This window comes from Bos grunniens, chromosome 25, assembly GCF_055505025.1.
Source record: "Bos grunniens cultivar Pamir isolate PY7600 chromosome 25, Bosgru_T2T1.0, whole genome shotgun sequence".
Lineage (NCBI taxonomy): Eukaryota > Metazoa > Chordata > Mammalia > Artiodactyla > Bovidae > Bos > Bos grunniens.
The window spans coordinates 42,459,304-42,476,084 of record NC_141189.1 but is presented as its reverse complement, the minus strand read 5'-3'; the positions used below and the strand labels follow the sequence as shown (position 1 = coordinate 42,476,084).

At 62.9% G+C, this 16,781-nt stretch overlaps 1 protein-coding gene across 7 annotated transcripts in view; it reads left to right on the top strand.

The window, feature by feature from the left end:
- The window catches only part of RAB11FIP3 (RAB11 family interacting protein 3), a 60,377-nt gene extending 45,112 nt beyond the window's left edge, over window positions 1–15,265 (top strand). For 2 of the 7 annotated variants that reach the window (XM_086376649.1, XM_086376651.1), the window contains 10 exons: window positions 1,369–1,503; window positions 4,186–4,221; window positions 7,187–7,280; window positions 8,185–8,288; window positions 10,810–10,950; window positions 12,873–12,954; window positions 13,383–13,520; window positions 13,596–13,751; window positions 13,822–13,962; window positions 14,055–15,265. In XM_086376649.1, the coding sequence (XP_086232775.1) occupies window positions 1,369–1,503; window positions 4,186–4,221; window positions 7,187–7,280; window positions 8,185–8,288; window positions 10,810–10,950; window positions 12,873–12,954; window positions 13,383–13,520; window positions 13,596–13,751; window positions 13,822–13,962; window positions 14,055–14,168 (1,141 nt within the window). In that variant the 3' untranslated portion in view covers window positions 14,169–15,265. Of the gene's footprint in view, window positions 1–1,368; window positions 1,504–4,185; window positions 4,222–7,186; window positions 7,281–8,184; window positions 8,289–10,809; window positions 10,951–12,167; window positions 12,356–12,872; window positions 12,955–13,382; window positions 13,521–13,595; window positions 13,752–13,821; window positions 13,963–14,054 lie in introns of those variants that run through there. The other 5 variants (XM_086376647.1, XM_086376652.1, XM_086376648.1 and 2 more) reach the window with 3 other exon arrangements.
- Window positions 15,266–16,781: the final 1,516 nt, after the last annotated feature.

Here is a 16,781-nt window from a genome sequence, read left to right as displayed (position 1 = left end):
TTATGTCGATCTCTGTGTCACATTTTGGAAATTCTCAGCATTCCAAACCTTTGATATGATTATGATCATGGTGGGAGTCTGGGATCAGCAACCTGCGACGTGACTGTTGTGAACCGATTGCATCTTCCTAAAGGCTCAGGTGATGGTGAGCATTTTTTAGCAATAAAGTGTTTTTCAGTTAAGGTATGCATATTGTACATTTTTTTGGCTGCACCACACAGCATTTGGAATCTCAGTTCCCCGACCAGGGATTGAACCTGTGCCCCTGCAGAGGGAACTGGGAGTCCAGGAAGTCCCTGCATTTTTTATAGACAGGATGCTTTAGACTACAGTGTAGTGTGGATGTCACTTTTACTTGCACCGGAAACAGGAACTTCCAGTGATTCCTTTTACTGCGACCGGCCGCAGATGAGGCTGCAGTAGCTCCGAGGCCGGCCTCCTCTCGGAGTTTTCTGTTTCTCCGTGTTTTCCCGCGTGTCTTCAGACTGTGCTCCTCTTGTAGCTGGATGCTGGTGTCTTTTGACCAGCCTCTGAGAGAGGTGTTTGCATCACAGACGGCTGTCAGGATTCATTTCCTATAATGACCTGGCGTCCCCAGACGGCGAGGTTCGGCCTTGGATACACTGAGCTGTGGCATCTGGCGGGCCAGCCCTGGGCTCACGGGCGGGCTCCTCCCAGCTCTGCTTCCTCTCCGGGCAGCAGGAGGCCTGGAGGAAGCGCCCACCCCCGTGCCTGCCCCCGTCAGCCCCCTGTCCCCCTGCTCCTGGTTCTGGGGTTCTCCACCTGTGCCCACAGTGGCGGTTGTGGACTTGGATGTGCTGAGAGGGGTGCACTCTGCTGGCATGGCCCGAGGGCCCGGCCGAGGCCCCCGCGCACGTGCCTCCACTGGTTCCGTGCCCGCCCGCGTCCTCGGCTTCGTCTGCAGGGTGCCGTCTGTGCTTCAGTAGCCTGGGGTCCTCGTGGCCGCACTTCCCGTTGCCCTGAAGGCCCCTGTGGTTAGTTCCTGGGACAGTAACGATTCTGAGTTTTTAGAGGACGTCCTTCCCGTAGCCCTGGCTGTGGCACTCCCTAGACAGTCACTGCCATGGCCACAGGGCGGGAAGTGAGGCGCTGGCTGCGTGCTCCGCACTCACACAGACACATTTCGGGTGGAGGATGCGGGTGTCACGATGCTGGCTTCTCCGCAAAGCTGCCAGGCTCGCCCGCGTCCTGAGCGCCTGACGAGGAAGTGCTCCAGCCGCCGCACGGCAGGCGGCGCAGTCCCAGAGGTGGGGCGAGGGCCTCTGCACCGTGAGCAGAGGTCTCCTGCCGGCACCCTGCCCAGCCCTGGTCCGGCCCCTCCTGAAGACGCACCTCTCGCCCCTCCAGCGCCGACCCACTCAGCACCAAGCTGCACAGCATCCTCACTGACGAGGCCTTTGAGTTTTACTGCAGCCAGTGCCACAGGCAGATCAACCGCCTGGAGGACCTCTCTGCTCGCCTGAACGACCTCGAGAAGAATAGGTAACCCGCGGTGCCTGGCCTGCTGTCTGTCCCGGGCGCGGGAGAGCCCGCCGGCCCGCAGCGCCCGCCGCCCTGGCCAGGTGCCGCCTGAGTGCCGGGGGCTCCCTCAAGTGGGCCAGCGGGCCTGCAGGCCGCAGCCTCACCTCCACCCGGCCCTGCATGTGCTCGTCCGGCCTGCTGCCCCACGTGCATGCCACCACCCAGTCCCCCGCCCTGCCCTGCCTGCGGACCGCCAGCGCATGGAGGAGAGCCTGTTCTTAGGAGGACATGCTCTTTGCATTTCACCAAAAGACGTTTTCAGTGGAGGCACAGCAGCAGCATCGGGAAACCTGAAGGGACCTAGGTCTGGGTGCAGATGGGAGTGGCTCTCGGGGTCGGCACTCTGCCAGGTGCCCCAGGGGCTCTGCCGCCCATGTGCATGTGCTACTCCTCGCCCGTCCCCCTCCTCATCTGCTCCCCTCTCCGCCTGACGCCGCCCACCCCCAAGTTGGAGTCCCGGGGGCGGCCCCTGGCTCCTCACAGCCTCCAGTTGCAGGAAACAGCTTGGGCAGTTGGCGTGCGTCAACGTGTCCGTTAGGCAGGTTGGCGCTCTAGCTTGTTGCACGGAGCGACGAGCCCTCATGCCACACACCCCACAGCCCCGCCCCGCAGAGGAGGTGCGGGACCACCTGGTGCTGTTGTGCTTCGGACTTCCAGGGGACTTCCTGGAGGAGGGGGCCTTGACCGGCGGTGGTACCACGTGTCCACGTCTCCCGGGCCTGCCATTGGCCCCTCAGCCGGCCTGGTGGACCCTTGACAACAGCCCACTGTGTGCATCCTCCTGCCCCACTCAGCCGGGTCCAGCCAGCGCCCAGTCAAGTGAGGGACAGGGCTGGTGGGCAGCTTCACAGGGAGCCTGGGCCCCGGCAGCACTGAGGAGGAATTGTAGGTGCCCATTGAGGGGCTTCAGGGGACAAGGGGGCTCAGAGACCCGCCGGCCCCCTCTACCCCTCATGTTCAGCCCAGTGCTCCACACACGCCTTGGGCGGGCCGCCCGCTAGGCTGGGGAGGTCATTTTACTTCCCGAGCTGGGCCCTGCCGTCTCTGTGTTTGAGAGTGAACTTGAGGACATACGCGCATCTTAGTTCTCCCGCTCTTGAAGTCTCTTGACACGGAGGTGGTCTTTTCCACGTTGAGGGCCTGCTGCAGGGCAGCCACGGTCACTTCTGTGAGGCTTTGTGGGGCCAAGACTAGACTGGGGTGTGACTGCATCCAGCCAGCAAATCTAAGGGGTCTCACGTCCATTTCAGCCACCTGTCCCCTAAGAAAGGCGCTGATGAGAGGGTTAACATGCCATCAAAGCCTTCGTTACGATCGGGACACAGATGTCAGATGGGAAGTTCCCCTCATACCTGCTCCAGGAGAGGCTTGCCCTCGGCGTCCACAGAACTGTCTCAGGGTGAGCGGAGCTGGTAGTTGTGAAAGGTGACTCAGTCCAGTGTCCAACAGGTTTGACAACAGGCGTGATTTCTACCTCCCAACCCTCAGAACACACGTACTTGCCATGTTCCTGGCGCCTCTGTGAAATAGTTCATTGCGTGACAATGGGGAGTCGGCTTTCCCCAGAGGTGTAGGTGCTGTGGGCCCGGGGGGAGGAGTCAGCTGGACAGCGGTCTGTCCTGAGCTGACACTTCGTCAGTCAGGAGAGGGGACCACACAGTAAGCTGAATGGGAAGTGTGATAAAGAGTGACCAGTTCTCATGGGGCCAGGGGTTGGCGGAGGAGAGGAGGGCAGGGAGGAGGGCCACCCAGCCCGGGGCCACACCTTCCAGACTCACTGGACATCTCCCCCTGGAGGAATGCTGTTGCTGGCAAGTGGGGGTCTCTCACCAGAGCAGCTCCACCACGGACCTGCCAGGGGCTGGCCATCAGGGCCTGAGTTCCACCACAGCGCGGCTCATGCAGATAGGCCCCGGGAAGCAGGCCCCGTCTTGGGTCCCTGTGCTGCTGCAGTGTCACAGGCTTGGGCTGGGGGCACGTCCCTTCCCAGACCCCGCTGTTCTCTGAGAGGTGGCTGGTGCCTCCTCAGGCCCCAGCAATGGTTTAGCAGGTAAACTGGGAAGTGGAACCTAGGACACCAGAGGCTAGAGGTGCGGTCAGCTGGCCCTTCTGCCACTGCAGACGGTCCCATGAAGCGGGCGCCCTGGAGCTGGCGTGCCTGCCCTGGATGGTGCAGGAACGCTTTCTGGGTTTCCAGGCGGCCAGGGCTGAGGGTACGCAGTGCCTGCGCTGGAGCGAAACCCACGGCAGAACCTCCTGTGCATGCGGGCCTCTGGCAGCCGGGCCTCAGGAGCACAGCGCGGCCCCGCAGCACCGGGGATGTGCCACCGGCTGATGGCTCAGACCCCGCGTGGCCCCTTCTGGGTCCCGCCCTAACGGTCCGGCGGTGACTCTATCTTAGACTTCTGTGCCGGCTAGGAGCATGTGATGCATGGTGGCCTCGCCAGGCCCTGAGGTTGTCCCTGTGTCCCTGAGTTTCTGCTGAGCCGGGAGCCAGCCTTTCCTGCATGGTGCGGCCGGGGGCGCGGGTGTGCATGCCTGTGGCGCGCCCCCACCCCGTCCGCCCCGCCAGCACTTCCTGCTTCCTCTCGTCCTCCCTGTCTGTCCCCTGACCCCACTTTCCTGTTTGTTTTCATCCTGCAGTCCAGCGAAGCGGCTGTCCAGCAAGAAGGTAGCAAGGTAGGACCCCTCCTGAAACGTATCCCTGCTCACGGCGCTTTTTCAAGAAAACTTTTGAAAGTCACTTCTCATGGTTTGGAGTTGAAAATGACTTGAAGGGTGGGCTATAAAGACTCACTCCAGCGGTGGACGGGGACCCGGGTGTGTGGCCGGGGGTCTCTGGTGGGAGCTCTCGCCTCCCTCCAGTTGGGTCGAGGGAAAGCCCACCTGAGGGCTGGGCAGGGTCAGGGGGCCCCCAAAGCCGCAGCCCGGGTCTGGGTCCGCCTCCTTCAAGGGCTGTACCCCTCCTGCCCTGCCGTCTCCCCCCGGCGAGGTGGATGAGTGTGTGAACAACGTGCATCGGGACTGTCCCTTCGCTCTTCGGTCTTGGAGCTGCACTGAGGTCTGGGGGCGTGTGGACACTCCCCCCTCTGCTAGGCGTGTCCGGGGCCAGCCTTCTCCATGGGGAGGCTTGCAATGTGGTCACTGGATGTCCTTTCCCAAAAACATGTTGCTTCTCCCAGAGACAGTGATTGCCATGACATTTTTTGTTTGTGTCATCTCCTGCCTGGACGGCCCCGGAGCTCCGGCCCTGCGCGCCCGTGCCATGCGGGCTGTGTGTCTCTCTTGGATGTCAGCTTGTCTCACCCTCGGGCCTTTCTTCCCTTTTTAATCTCTGTTTTCTGTCCAGCATGTCTTCCTGTAGCTTCTTGAGAAGGGGTTGCCCAGAAAATAGGCGGTTCACCCTCGCCAGGTGCCTCGCCCCTGTGGTCTGGCTTGGTGCAGACTTCACATCAGAAGTGGCTTCCCTTTTGCGGCTCGGAAGGCACTGCTCTTGAGGCGCTAGCCCCAGCGCTGCTGCAGAGGGTCCGGCACAGTGCTCTCTGGGTCTCTTGGTGACCATGTCTCCCTTCTGGGAGCTCCTAGGAGCGCTCCCCTTCCCTGATGCTCAGGCATCTTTGGGGAGTCTTTGCACCCCTTTCCAGGTGAATTAGGCTGGCGGAGTGGAAGGCCAGGCCCAAGTCTGGAGGCTCCTGCTGACTGCCGGCCTCTCTGGGGCATCGATCTGCGATGTCCCCTGCCCCCCGCCCCCAGAGTGCCTGCTGGCGGCCTCTGCCCTGCGCTCCCGCCTGCCCCTCTCTGAGCGTTGCCTCCTACTGGAGGCTTCCGGCTCACAGCCAGTGGGGCCCCGGGCCAGCGTGTGCTAGGGCCCGTGCACCTCTGTCAACTGGCTTGCGGCTGCCTTCGGGCAGGTCACAGGTCGGGTGCAGCCCGTTGGGATGCCCTGGTCCCCAGTCATGTGCTTGCTGGGGGCTGGCCCTCCACTGCGCTCCTCTCTGTGGCCCCTTGGGCGCTGGAGGGCCTCTCCTCCAGCGTGTGGTCCCTGAATGTCTGGTCTTTGGTGCCGCGTGCTTTCCCACCGTCTGTCCCTGAGGCTATGAATTGCTTGTTTTCCTTTCCCTGTGACTCTGAGGGCTAAGGGCTCGGGGGGGTGGGGGGGATGGGTGGGGGCCACCTTGCAGCGCTCACCCTGCCTTTCACCCAAACACGTGCAGCGGGCGGGACATGCCGCCCGAGTCCCGTCCTCCCAGCCCCACATCAGGCCCGGGCGCCTGGGCCCTGGGCCACGCCCGAGGCTGGCCTGTGGTGCTGCTCTGAGGACTGACCCTCCCTCACGAGTGCCCTTGTGTGAGAAAGCCCGGCCTGTGGGTGTGTGTAGTTTGCTGTGTGCGCGCACACACACATATGCGTGCAATTTTAGTCTGCTGCCTCTATAACTGCCCCCGGCCTCCTGAGGAAGCTCAGCATGCCTGCTGTCGCTTCTCTCTACCTGGCTGTGGTCCCCTCGTGCAGGCGGCTCTGGGGTCCGGTCGTGTCTAGGACTCGACCTGACCTACCTCCTTTGGGTGGATCGGGCACCGGGTCCCTTCTGCTGGGCCTCCTCAGTGAGGATGGGCTCACACCCATCCTCCCACACCCCCACACGAGGACCCTTGGCCTTACTGAGATGGCTCCGCACTCAGCCACACACCCCCAAGCCGGAGTCAGCCCCTGGTCTGAGGTCAGGGTCGGGTGTTGGCCCAGGCGCGGCCCCTCCTCGGGATGGGCCTTGGGCCAGGAGCTCATGTTCGGATCCCGCTGTGGACGCGGACATGGAGCGGTTCAGTGGGAGCTGATGCCGTCCTCCCGGCCCTGCAGGGTCAGTGAAATCCACAGCATGGCGCCAATATGCCCCCCAGGGCACCGTCGGGCTCGAGGCCCCTGGGCATGAAGATGCCCTTCTTTTTTGTTCCCCTGAGAATGTTTCTTGAAAAAGATGAAAAGAACGTAGAAGCTTGGTCAGTACTGAAAAGCAGATAGAGCTTCCTTCATATGTTTGATAGAGCGCACTTTCTAACAGCGTTTTCCTGAACGGGCTCTCCGTGCTGTGGCCTTAGCTGCGTGACCGCCTGCGTGAGCCCGTGCCCGGGCACAGTGGGGGTGCCCGGCCTCCTCGGGGTGACACCGCGCTGAGTCTCTCATGTGCATCAGGGCCGCGGGCCTGCTCGGCCGCTGGAGCCCCGCGCCTGGGCCCCGTGGCTGCCCCCAGTGGTGGGCCTGCAAGTCAGGCACGGAGAGGGCGCCGAAGGCCCGGTCTGCCCGCAGTCGACCCTGAGCATGTTTCACCGGCTTGGGGGACATGAGAATATTTCATATTGCCGAGAGGGGTGACGTCCTGTTTTATTGCCCAAGTACAAAGTACCCGGCCCAGGAGCTGGCAGAGGAGGAGCCCGGGCCCGTGAGGCCTCCGCTTGCCCGGCCCTTGGTTGTGGCGTCCTGCCGGAAGGCCCTCCGGTAGAGACCTGCCTGCTGCCCCTGGGCTCTGCCTCTGCACGGTCCCGGGCTTGCTCATGTGCACAGGCCCGGCTCCGTGGTCGCTCCCCTTTTCTGCTCTCCTTGCCCCACTGAAGGACCTCTGGACGGGCCTGTCGTTTCTCCTCCACAGGCACCTGCAGCAGTCAGGGGCCCTGACCATGGAGGCCCTGCAGGACTCTCCCCCGGGTCCCGTGGAGGGCATGGACGAGGACATCGCTGACAAGGTGGGCCCTGGACTGGTGGCAGGGCTGGCGGGTGTGTTGGGCGAGGTGTGCTGAGCGTGGTGGGAGGAGGGGCTGGCATTGTGGGGGCTGAGCAGACCCCCAATAGCCCTGCTGGTCTCTGGTGGGTGCCATCAGGGTCGGCAGCCTCGGGTGAACAGGAAAGGGACACCTGTTCATGGAGAGGTGCTGGGGGGATGGCTGCAGCGATCCCAGAGCCAGGGCCCAGAGCCAAGCCGTGGGTGGAATCTGCTGCTCAGGAGAGGTTCCTAGGGGAGGGGCAGCCTCCCTCTGGCCGAGGTCACGAGGCTCAGGGCTCCGGGCCATGCAGGGGCTGGGTGACGGCACAGCCCTGTCTCCTCCCCGCCTCCTTGTCCACCTTCCTCCCCCCCCCCCCCCCCCGCCTCCCTGTCTGCCCGCCTCCTCCCCGTCCGGCCGCTTCCTCCCTGTCCACCCACCTCCCCCTCTACCTGCCTCCCCCTCCACTCTCCTCCCCATCCACCCTCCTCCCCCCACCTCCCTGTCCACCCTCCTCCTCCCCATCCACCCACCTCCCTGTCCACCCTCCTCCTGGACCTGCTCTCTGCAGCATCTCAGCTCTGCCGAGCCTTCCCCACTCTCCAGTCTTGTGGTCTGGTCATTACACTTCTCAACACCTACTGAGTGTGCCTGGCTCCATGAGGTGGGCACCACCAACCCTAGGCCTTTCTGTGCACGCACTGCCCTGCAGAGCAGTGCCTTGCCCACCCTTGAGGCCTCACCCTTTGAGGCCTGAGGGCGCCGTGTGCACCCTGCCCTCACTGGTGCTCACGGCTCTCCAGCCTGCTGGGTGTGGCCTCCAGGACCGTCTGCTTGGGGCACGCACTCTCCCAGCCCCTTGTTCTCAAGCCACCATCTCACTCCCCAGGTCGTCTTCCTGGAGAAGCGGGTGTCGGAACTGGAAAAGGACACAGCTGCCAACGGGGAGCAGCACAGCCGGCTGCGGCAGGAGAACCTCCAGCTGGTGCACAGGTGAGGGCAGGGACACAGGTGAGCACAGGGCATGCAGGTGAGGGCACAGCACACAGGTGTACACAGGTGAGCGCAGGTGAGGGCAGGGACACAGGTGAGTACAGGGCACATCAGTGTGCACAGATGAGGGCAGGGACACAGGTGAGCACAGGGCACACAGGTGTGCACAGGTGAGAGCAGGGACACAGGAGCACAGGGCACACAGGTGTGCACAGGTGAGGGCAGGGACACAGGTGAGCACAGGGCACACAGGTGTGCACAGGTGAGGGCAGGGACACAGGTGAGCACAGGGCACACAGGTGTGCACAGGTGAGGGCAGGGACACAGGAGCACAGGGCACACAGGTGTGCACAGGTGAGGGCAGGGACACAGGTGAGCACAGGGCACACAGGTGTGCACAGGTGAGGGCAGGGACACAGGTGAGCACGGCACACAGGTGAGGGTAGGTGCACAAGTGAAGGCAGGGACACAGGTGGGCACAGAGCACATAGGTGAGGGCAGGGACACAGGTGAGCACAGGATGCAGATCTCTTGCAGCCTACAGGGTGTGATCCACCTCAGGTTCTCTAGGCGCTGCCCCCCATCCAGCTGCTGAGGGCTGGCTCTCTGGGTACTGGTGGGGTGAGCAAGGCTCTCCCCGAGGAAAGGGCAACGGAGGGCCCCTCAAGAGCAGCCGGGGCCACACTGTGCCGTCAGAACACCTAGCTGGGCTTCCCATCTGGGGGCATCTGGCATGTGCCCCCATTCCAGGAACCTGTCCTGATGCAGGATTGCATCAGGTCTGAGACCCCCCTGGACTAGGAGACTGAGACTCAGGGTTCAGAGACAGTGCTGGGCCCTGGGTGGGGGCTGCCAGGGAGAGTGCGAGGGCGGCCAGACAGCTCTCTCAGATGACGGGCGGGCCTTCTGGCCTGATGGGCGTTTAGCAGTCACCCACACACTGGTGAAAAGCCCGCCCTGCCCTGCCCTGCCTGCCAGCCCCAGGCCTGCCATGTCCAGCTGCTGGGCTGCTCTTCCTGGTTTTGCCTGAGTCCCCTTGGCCCGCACTCCTGGGGCTGCTTGCGGTTCCCAGTCTGTGACCCCCATGGCCTTTTTTCCTGCATATGACAAGTTCCACCTGTGTCCCCCATGTCTGGTTTCTTATTCTCCAGATTCCACGTCTTCGCCCACTTGGTTTCTAAGCAGAGGCCCTGCTCAAGGCATAGGAGCCTGGCTCCCTAAGGCCTCACGTGTCTGAAAAAGGCTTTGTGCCCGCGCTCCCCCGCCCCCGGCACTCCCCACCACCGATGGGTGGCTGAGTCTGGGATTCCGCTGGGAGCCGGCCCTGGGCAGCCTGCTCCGCTGCTATCTGTCCATCTGTGAGCGGGGCCCTGGCACCACTGGGGTCACGGCTCTGTGGGTCCTGCTCCTTCCCTGGGTGCTGGGAGGGCCTCGTGTCGTCTCCTGAGCCAGGGGCAGGAGGTTCTAGCCCTTAAATCTGGAAAGCGGCTCCTTCAGCTTCAGGAGGATCATTCTTGGGATTGTTTCTCTGTATGGTTTCTCCCGTTTTCTCCCAAGGTCAGTAGTCAGTCTGCACTTCTGTTAGTCAGGTGTTAGACCTTCTGAACCGTTCTCCTTTCCTTTCCTGTTCTCTTTCTCGTTCTTTCTTGCTGTATGATGATTTTTTGTTTCTTTCAGTTCCTCTTTTGAATTCAGAATTGTGTTGGGTTGGAGTTTTAATTGCTAAGGGCTACCTCTGTTGTACGTCGCTCCCGTGACAGCTGCTGTTTCATGGATGTGGTGTCTCTGGCCTCTGAGGGTGACAGTTGGACTGTCTCCCACAAAATGTGTGTCTCCCCTGGGTCGTTTTTCCTGTCTGCTCTGGACGTTTTGTATGAGCGCTTTCCAGTGGTGTCTCGTGGTCTTCGGCCTACTGTGTACTCTCAGGCGCAGGCGCCAAAAGGCAGATGAGAAGCCCCGTGTGCAGGGCCGCTGGGGCACGCCAGCCCAGCCGAGCCCGGGAGCCCATCTCTGGGAGGTCTCCTGCAAGTAGGCGTGGTGGTCTGGGAAGATACCAGGGTCGGGGTCTCTGTGTGGACATTCCACCTGTCTCTGAGTTCTTGCGACACCTGCCTTCGCATCTGACCTTGTGGGGGGCAGTCTGTAAACCACGTCCCTAGTCTGGAGTAGCAGGACGAGGTGCCCAGGGCCAAGCACATGGTGGGCTTGTCCCGAGAGGGTCTCACACTGACACCCAGCAAGCTGGCGGCTACTGTGGGTGTAGGCTGGGGCGGGGGTGAGGGCCCCCGAGAACAATGGGGACTGTCCCTGCTGTCAGGACTGTGCCGGGGTCTGAAGCCCAGGCACCCTCAGTATGGGGTGGAGCCTCCTTTGGGGGACACATCTCCTGCTTCAGAACCGCCCTTGATGAGAGCTGTGGCCGTGGGGGATCCTCTGTGCCTGCCTGTCCCTCCTGGGGGCAGGGCCACTCTCCAGGTCCGGGCGCAGTGTCTCAGGACAGTCTCTCCCCCTCTGCCGGCAGAGCCAACGCTCTGGAGGAGCAGCTCAAGGAGCAGGAGCTGAGAGCCTGCGAGATGGTCCTGGAGGAGACCCGCAAGCAGAAGGAGCTCCTGTGCAAGATGGAACGGGAGAAGAGCATCGAGATTGAGAACCTGCAGGCCAGGTGTGGGGAGGGGAGGGGGATAGGGAGAGGGGAAGATGGGGATGGGATGGAGGGGGAGGGGGCGATGGAGGAAGGGGGAGGGGAGGTGGGGTGCGGAAGGGGGTGGGCAGGTCGGGGAGGGGAGATGGGACCAGCGGGCCAGGCGGACAGCGATGAGGAAGAGAGAGAGCTGCCCGGTCAGCGCACAGCCCTCCACCCCAGGGCATGACACCTAGGAACAAAGTTGACTGTAGGAACAGTGGGAAAACCTCTGTGAAGTGAACTGTAAGACTGTACTGAAGGCCATGATTATCGGGATCAAAGATGGACACCACCTGGATGTCACCTCCTCTAATCTTTCTCGTGAGGACGTTACACCAACCAAATCAAAGTCACCATCTTTCTTTAAGGCAACCTGAGAACATTACCCTGGGCTCCCCTGAAGGCATGAGCCTTAAACAGTCAGGAAAGGGGAGCAGGCTCCACGCACATGCCCACAAAGGCACAGGAGGGGACCAGGAACTTAGTCTGCGGTGTCCACACATGCTGACACGTGCATCTCAAAACTGGCAGAGAACCTAAATGCCCACAGGCTGCTGGTCAGCTGTGGGGTCCCTGACGAGGGTTCCTGCCGTCCTCCTGCAGTCACCATCTTTGTGACTGAATGGCCCCACCCTCAGCAGGCAGCAGGGATTCATGACTCCAGGCCCTTAAGCATGTGTTTATGTCCAGCTCTTAAAGCTGGAAGATACATTTGGACACATTTTCACAGTGGCGGGCGGCAGGAGGGGCTGCACGCAGAGCTGTGCTGGGGTCTCCCTGGACAGAGGCCTCCAGGGGGCAGGCCAGCTGCGCCAGCACCTGGGACAGCCTTCTTGCTGGACCTCGGGACAGTGGGGTCAGCGGACTTCAGGAGAGCCTCTCCGTGGGGCCCTGTGCACTGGCCTGTGGGTGCCATGGGCGGGCCATCCTGCTGGTCAAACAGGCAGCAGCTGGGGCTAAAGGTGGATGGGGCCTCAAGAGGCCCTCGGAGCAAGACGGCACTCGGGTCACTGCCTGCCCTATGCACCTCAGTCAGCAGCTCCTTGTGCCTGGACCTGTAGCCCTGGGGGTTCAGGGGCATGAGGGAAGGAACCAGGGCTCCTGGGAGAAGGGCGGGCATGTGGTTGGGCCAGAGAAAAACCAGCAGAAGCGGGGAGGCACTGGAGCACAGCCATGCGGTGCATCACGGGTTCCAGGTGGGCAGAGCTAGGGCAGAGCAGGAGCCTCTGCCAGAGCCTGAGCCAATGAGGAGCCCAAACAACACGTGGAGAAGCCCCTTTGGGCGTCCCTGGAGCCTGGACGGGGCCCGTGACTAGAAGACAGAGGACAGATGGGAAAAGCAGAACCTGACCAAGGAGACACCTGGCAGACAGACCACCCAGTGGTCCAGGTCAGCGTCACGCGGGATGCGAAGGGAACCCCTCTCTGTGGGGCTCTCCCCAGACCCACAGCCTGTCCAGTCTCCAGAGGACCCCAGACGGGCCCAGCCTGAGGGGAGTCCACCAAACACAGGGCCAGGCCTGCTCAGAACAAGGTCATGAAGAGCGAGGAAGCCTAGAGATGCTGCAGCCCCGAGGGGACAGAGGAGCTGTGATGGCGTCGCGGTGCAGGGACCCGACGGGAAGGGGCGCCTGGGGGAGGCTGGGTCGAGGCCGTTGGCTTGGTCGCCCGTGTTTCCGCTGTGTGACGGATGCCACGAGGACTTGCAAATGCCTCGAGAAGCCGCTAGGGGCTCAGGGTCCAGGGACTTGCTCCGTGGTGACAGCTTTTCTGTAAACGTGAGGCGTCCCCACACCTGAGGTGTAGATGCCATCCTGGCTTGTGAGGAGCTCTGGCCTCTGTGTGGGCGCGTGTGGGGTCGGGGACAGCTCTGCGGGTCCCAGCCTAGTTCTTGTGCCCAGGCTGCAGCAGCTGGATGAGGAGAACAGCGAGCTGAGGTCCTGCACGCCCTGCCTGAAGGCCAACATTGAGCGCCTGGAGGAGGTGAGCTGCCCGCCGGCTCCCCGCGCTCCTCCTGGGGTACCTGCGGGCCGCCGGGACCTGAGACAGGGTCTCCAAGTTGAGGGAGCCACCTGGTTGGCAGTGACATGGGGGCCCTGGGCTGAGAGCCAGGACAGGTGGGGCCTGGCCCTCCCTTTGCCAAAAGGTGAGCGGCCCTGCCTGGCTTCTCAGGGTCCTTGGGCCTGGAAAGTTACGCTTAGATTAACCCCTGATTTGATCCAGGATGCTGTCCTTGATGGACTGACTTCAGCTGGGCCACTGTGTGCCCTGAGGACACCTGGGAGCACTTGGGTTCAGTCCCTGCTCCTGTGTGGGTCCCATCTCCCTCAACAGAAACAGTACCTGGGCCTGGGGGAGCTGTGAGGGACCACGGCATACGGGCGTGTCCACGGCAACCTTCTTTCTTACAGGAGAAGCAGAAGCTGCTAGATGAGATTGAGGAGCTGTCCGTGCGGCTCAGCGACGAGCAGGAGAACAGGCGGAAGCTGGGGGACCGGCTGAGCCACGAGAGGCACCAGTTCCAGAGGGACAAGGAGGCCACCCAGGAGGTGAGCAGGGGCCGCCCCAAGGGTGCGGAGACCGCCCAGAGGCCCTGCGGCCTGGCTGAGCCCAATCCCCCGCAGCTGATCGAGGACCTCCGCAAGCAGCTGGAACACCTGCAGCTCTTCAAGTTGGAGGCTGAGCAGCGGAGGGGCCGCAGCAGCAGTGCGGGTCTGCAGGAATACCACAGCCGCACGCGGGAGAGCGAGCTGGAGCAGGAGGTCCGCAGGCTCAAGCAGGTGCGCTGGGGCCGCACCCGGCGGGAGGGCCTGTCCCGTGCACCCAGGAGTGACGCCCCGTGTCCCCCAGGACAACCGCAGCCTGAAGGAGCAGAACGACGAGCTCAACGGGCAGATCATCAACCTGAGCATCCAGGGCGCCAGGAGCCTCTTCTCCACGGCCTTCTCGGAGTCTCTGGCCGCGGAGATCAGCTCAGTCTCCCGAGATGAGGTAACGGCCCCGCCCCCATGTGCCCCACACGGCCCACAGGCGTCGGCAGTCCAGGTGCCAGGCACCAACCCCGTGCCCCACTACCCCCCCAGCTCATGGACGCCATCCAGAAGCAGGAGGAGATCAACTTCCGGCTGCAAGACTACATCGACAGGATCATCGTGGCCATCATGGAGACCAACCCGTCCATCCTGGAGGTCAAGTAGCCGCAGGAAGTCTCCACCCAGCACGCGGGGTCTCCTTCGCCCAGCGGGAGGACACAGCTGAGCCGGGGCGGGGCCGGACGGAGGGGCTCCAGGACAGCCTCAGGCTGGGCGTGCCCCTCAGACCTCCCGCGCTTCCCGCCCGGTCGGGGAGGAAGGGAAACGGGTCCCCCTGGGGTGCTGCTCCCCGTGGCCACCAGGTGCCCTGCCCGGTGCCATCCAGGCCTGCGCTGCCCCTGGATGGCACATAAGCCCCAGAACTCTGGCGCTGGACGTGGGGGGAGGATAGGCAGGCGAGGACAGTGCTGTCAGGGTCCCACCAGGCGCTGCCGTGCCCCCAGCTTTCTTGGGCTGTTTGAGCCGGCACCCAACTGGAAGGGGCCCCTTGGTCCAGTGTGAAGCCCGGGGGCCTTCGGGTTACAGGGCCGTGCACTAATCCTATGATGTGAGAGCCCCCAGTGGAGGTCACTGACTCTGGGGGGCAGGCCCTCTTCCCCGTGCGAATGTCCACTGCCCCCAGGAGTCCGCACGTCTGGAGCCAGCTTCCTCTGGGAGTCAGAGGTCTTCAGGGGTCGTGGTCCCTCTGCCAGGAGCGCTTTGCAGGAGGCCAGGCAGGGCTGGCCCCCATGTCCACAGGTCAGGGCCTTCCTGGTGGCTTGGGGGCCCCTTCAAGGAGCAGCAGCATCACCCCCCGGGGCTGCGGGCCTGCCCCAGGGCCTGAGTGTGGCCAGGAGCCTCCTGGAGGGGGCGGGGTGGGGGCCCTGCTGGTGCGAGCATGTGCGTGAGGGAGTGTGTGTGCGTGCGAGCGTGTGAGCATGTGTGTGGCCCTGTGTCCTTCCACCCTCTGCGTGGCCCACCTTCTACACTAAGGTTTAAGATGTTGCCTCGTATTGTACATTCTGGGGGAAAGCCTTGGGTGTAAATCAGTGTAAACTTGGAGGAGAGATTTTTCTATCATGTAGAGTAGGTATTTTTTATAGATTGAAGGTTGATCAATTTTTTAATACTTCCAAGAGAGAAAACTATCTGTGTATACACATGAAATATATATATATGTACAATAAACACTGGAACTCTGCTCCCCGCCCTGCCATGCCGCACCACACAGCCTGGGTCTGTTTCTGTGAACTTGAGCTGCCCGAGCCTTCCTCGCAGGCGCTGGGCACTGACCTGCACGCTCACCCTGTTTTCACCCCAAGAAAGAGCTCCCTGCCACGCGCCAGCAGCCTGGATGACACGGGATGTGAGCACCCAGGGGCCCCAACAGCAGTGAGAGGCCGTGCTGGGGGGCTGGCCAGAGGCTGCCCGCAGCGTCCTCTGAGCTGGGCAGCAGGAGGCCTGGTCTGGCCAGCCCCTCCCAGAGGCAGTGTGCGGGATTGCCCCACCAGACTGGGCCCCCAGGGGAGCCCATCCAGGGCACCTCCTGGGCCAGGGCGATACACTGGGGCCTCAGGGCTGTGTTCATGGTAGGACATGGGCCTTGAGTGTGGCCTGGCTGCTGACATGGTGCCAAAGGCCAGCTGGGCAGGACCCATGGGGCGTGTAATCATGGGTAAAGAGGGCTCCAGGAGGGGCAGGCACAGAGAACCCAAAGGAAGACACTGGAAAGGCACAGGCCCTGTGAGACTGTGGGGGAAGGCTTGGCAGGGGGGCCAGGGCAGGAGGGCCCGGGTGGTTCTAAGGGTGAGTGGCCAAGTCTGACTTGAAGTGGGGTGTCAGCCAGAAGTCCCCAGCACTCGATTCCCTAGCTAGGTGTTTGTGACCCCCAGCACTAAGGTGCCTGTGTACTGGACACAGGTGGAGACAGGCCCTGCCCGACGACCCAGTGGGGCAGAGAAGGGCTGGAGTCAGGGCTGCTAACCGTGTGGCTCCAGGTGACCGCAGGCAGGGCCCCCTGGCCTTGTTCTCAGCTGGGGGTGGGGCACTGGAATCAGAGGGTTGCCAGGGGCCTGGGCACTGTGGGGGGCAATTTGATGGTGTGGATGTGTCGGAGTTCTGCCTGGAGCCTGCACCCTGGCCAGGATTCCAGGGGGCCTGGAGAGGATCAGGCCCCCTCCATGCTCCTGGTGCTGAGGGGTGGCTCCCCAGAGTCCACAGGGCCTCACCGAGTTCAGTAGTGAGGCTGGGACTTGTACCTGTCCCCCCACCCCCGGCCCATAGTCACATGGCCGGGGCAGCCAGGGAGGGCAGCACTGTGCCCAGCCTTGGGCTGCAGGCTTCACCCTTAGGCTCTGGGTGGAGCTGTGCAAGGAGGGGGGCTCAGCGCTCAAGGTGCCCAGCAGCCGTGACAAGTTCTGAGGATCAATGGGCACCTGTAAGGGCCTTGTCCCCAGCCTGGCGGCACTGAGGGAGCCTCTGCTGGCCTGGGACGGTCAGTGCCTCTATTTTGACACTGGGTTACATCCTGTAGGGCCCATCTCTGCCTGGGAGGAGAAGCTGAGTGTGGGGGGAGGGCTCACTCTGTCAGGTAGGCCAGAGCCAGGCAGGGGTTCCTCCCTGAACCCTGCTGTTTCTTCCTCTCCTAAACTCAGGGGCCTGTCCGCAGCCCTGCCGGTCCCAGCAGCCAACACTGAGGCCCCTGCCCTGGCCTGCAGGGGTCCCAGCCCCCTCCACACA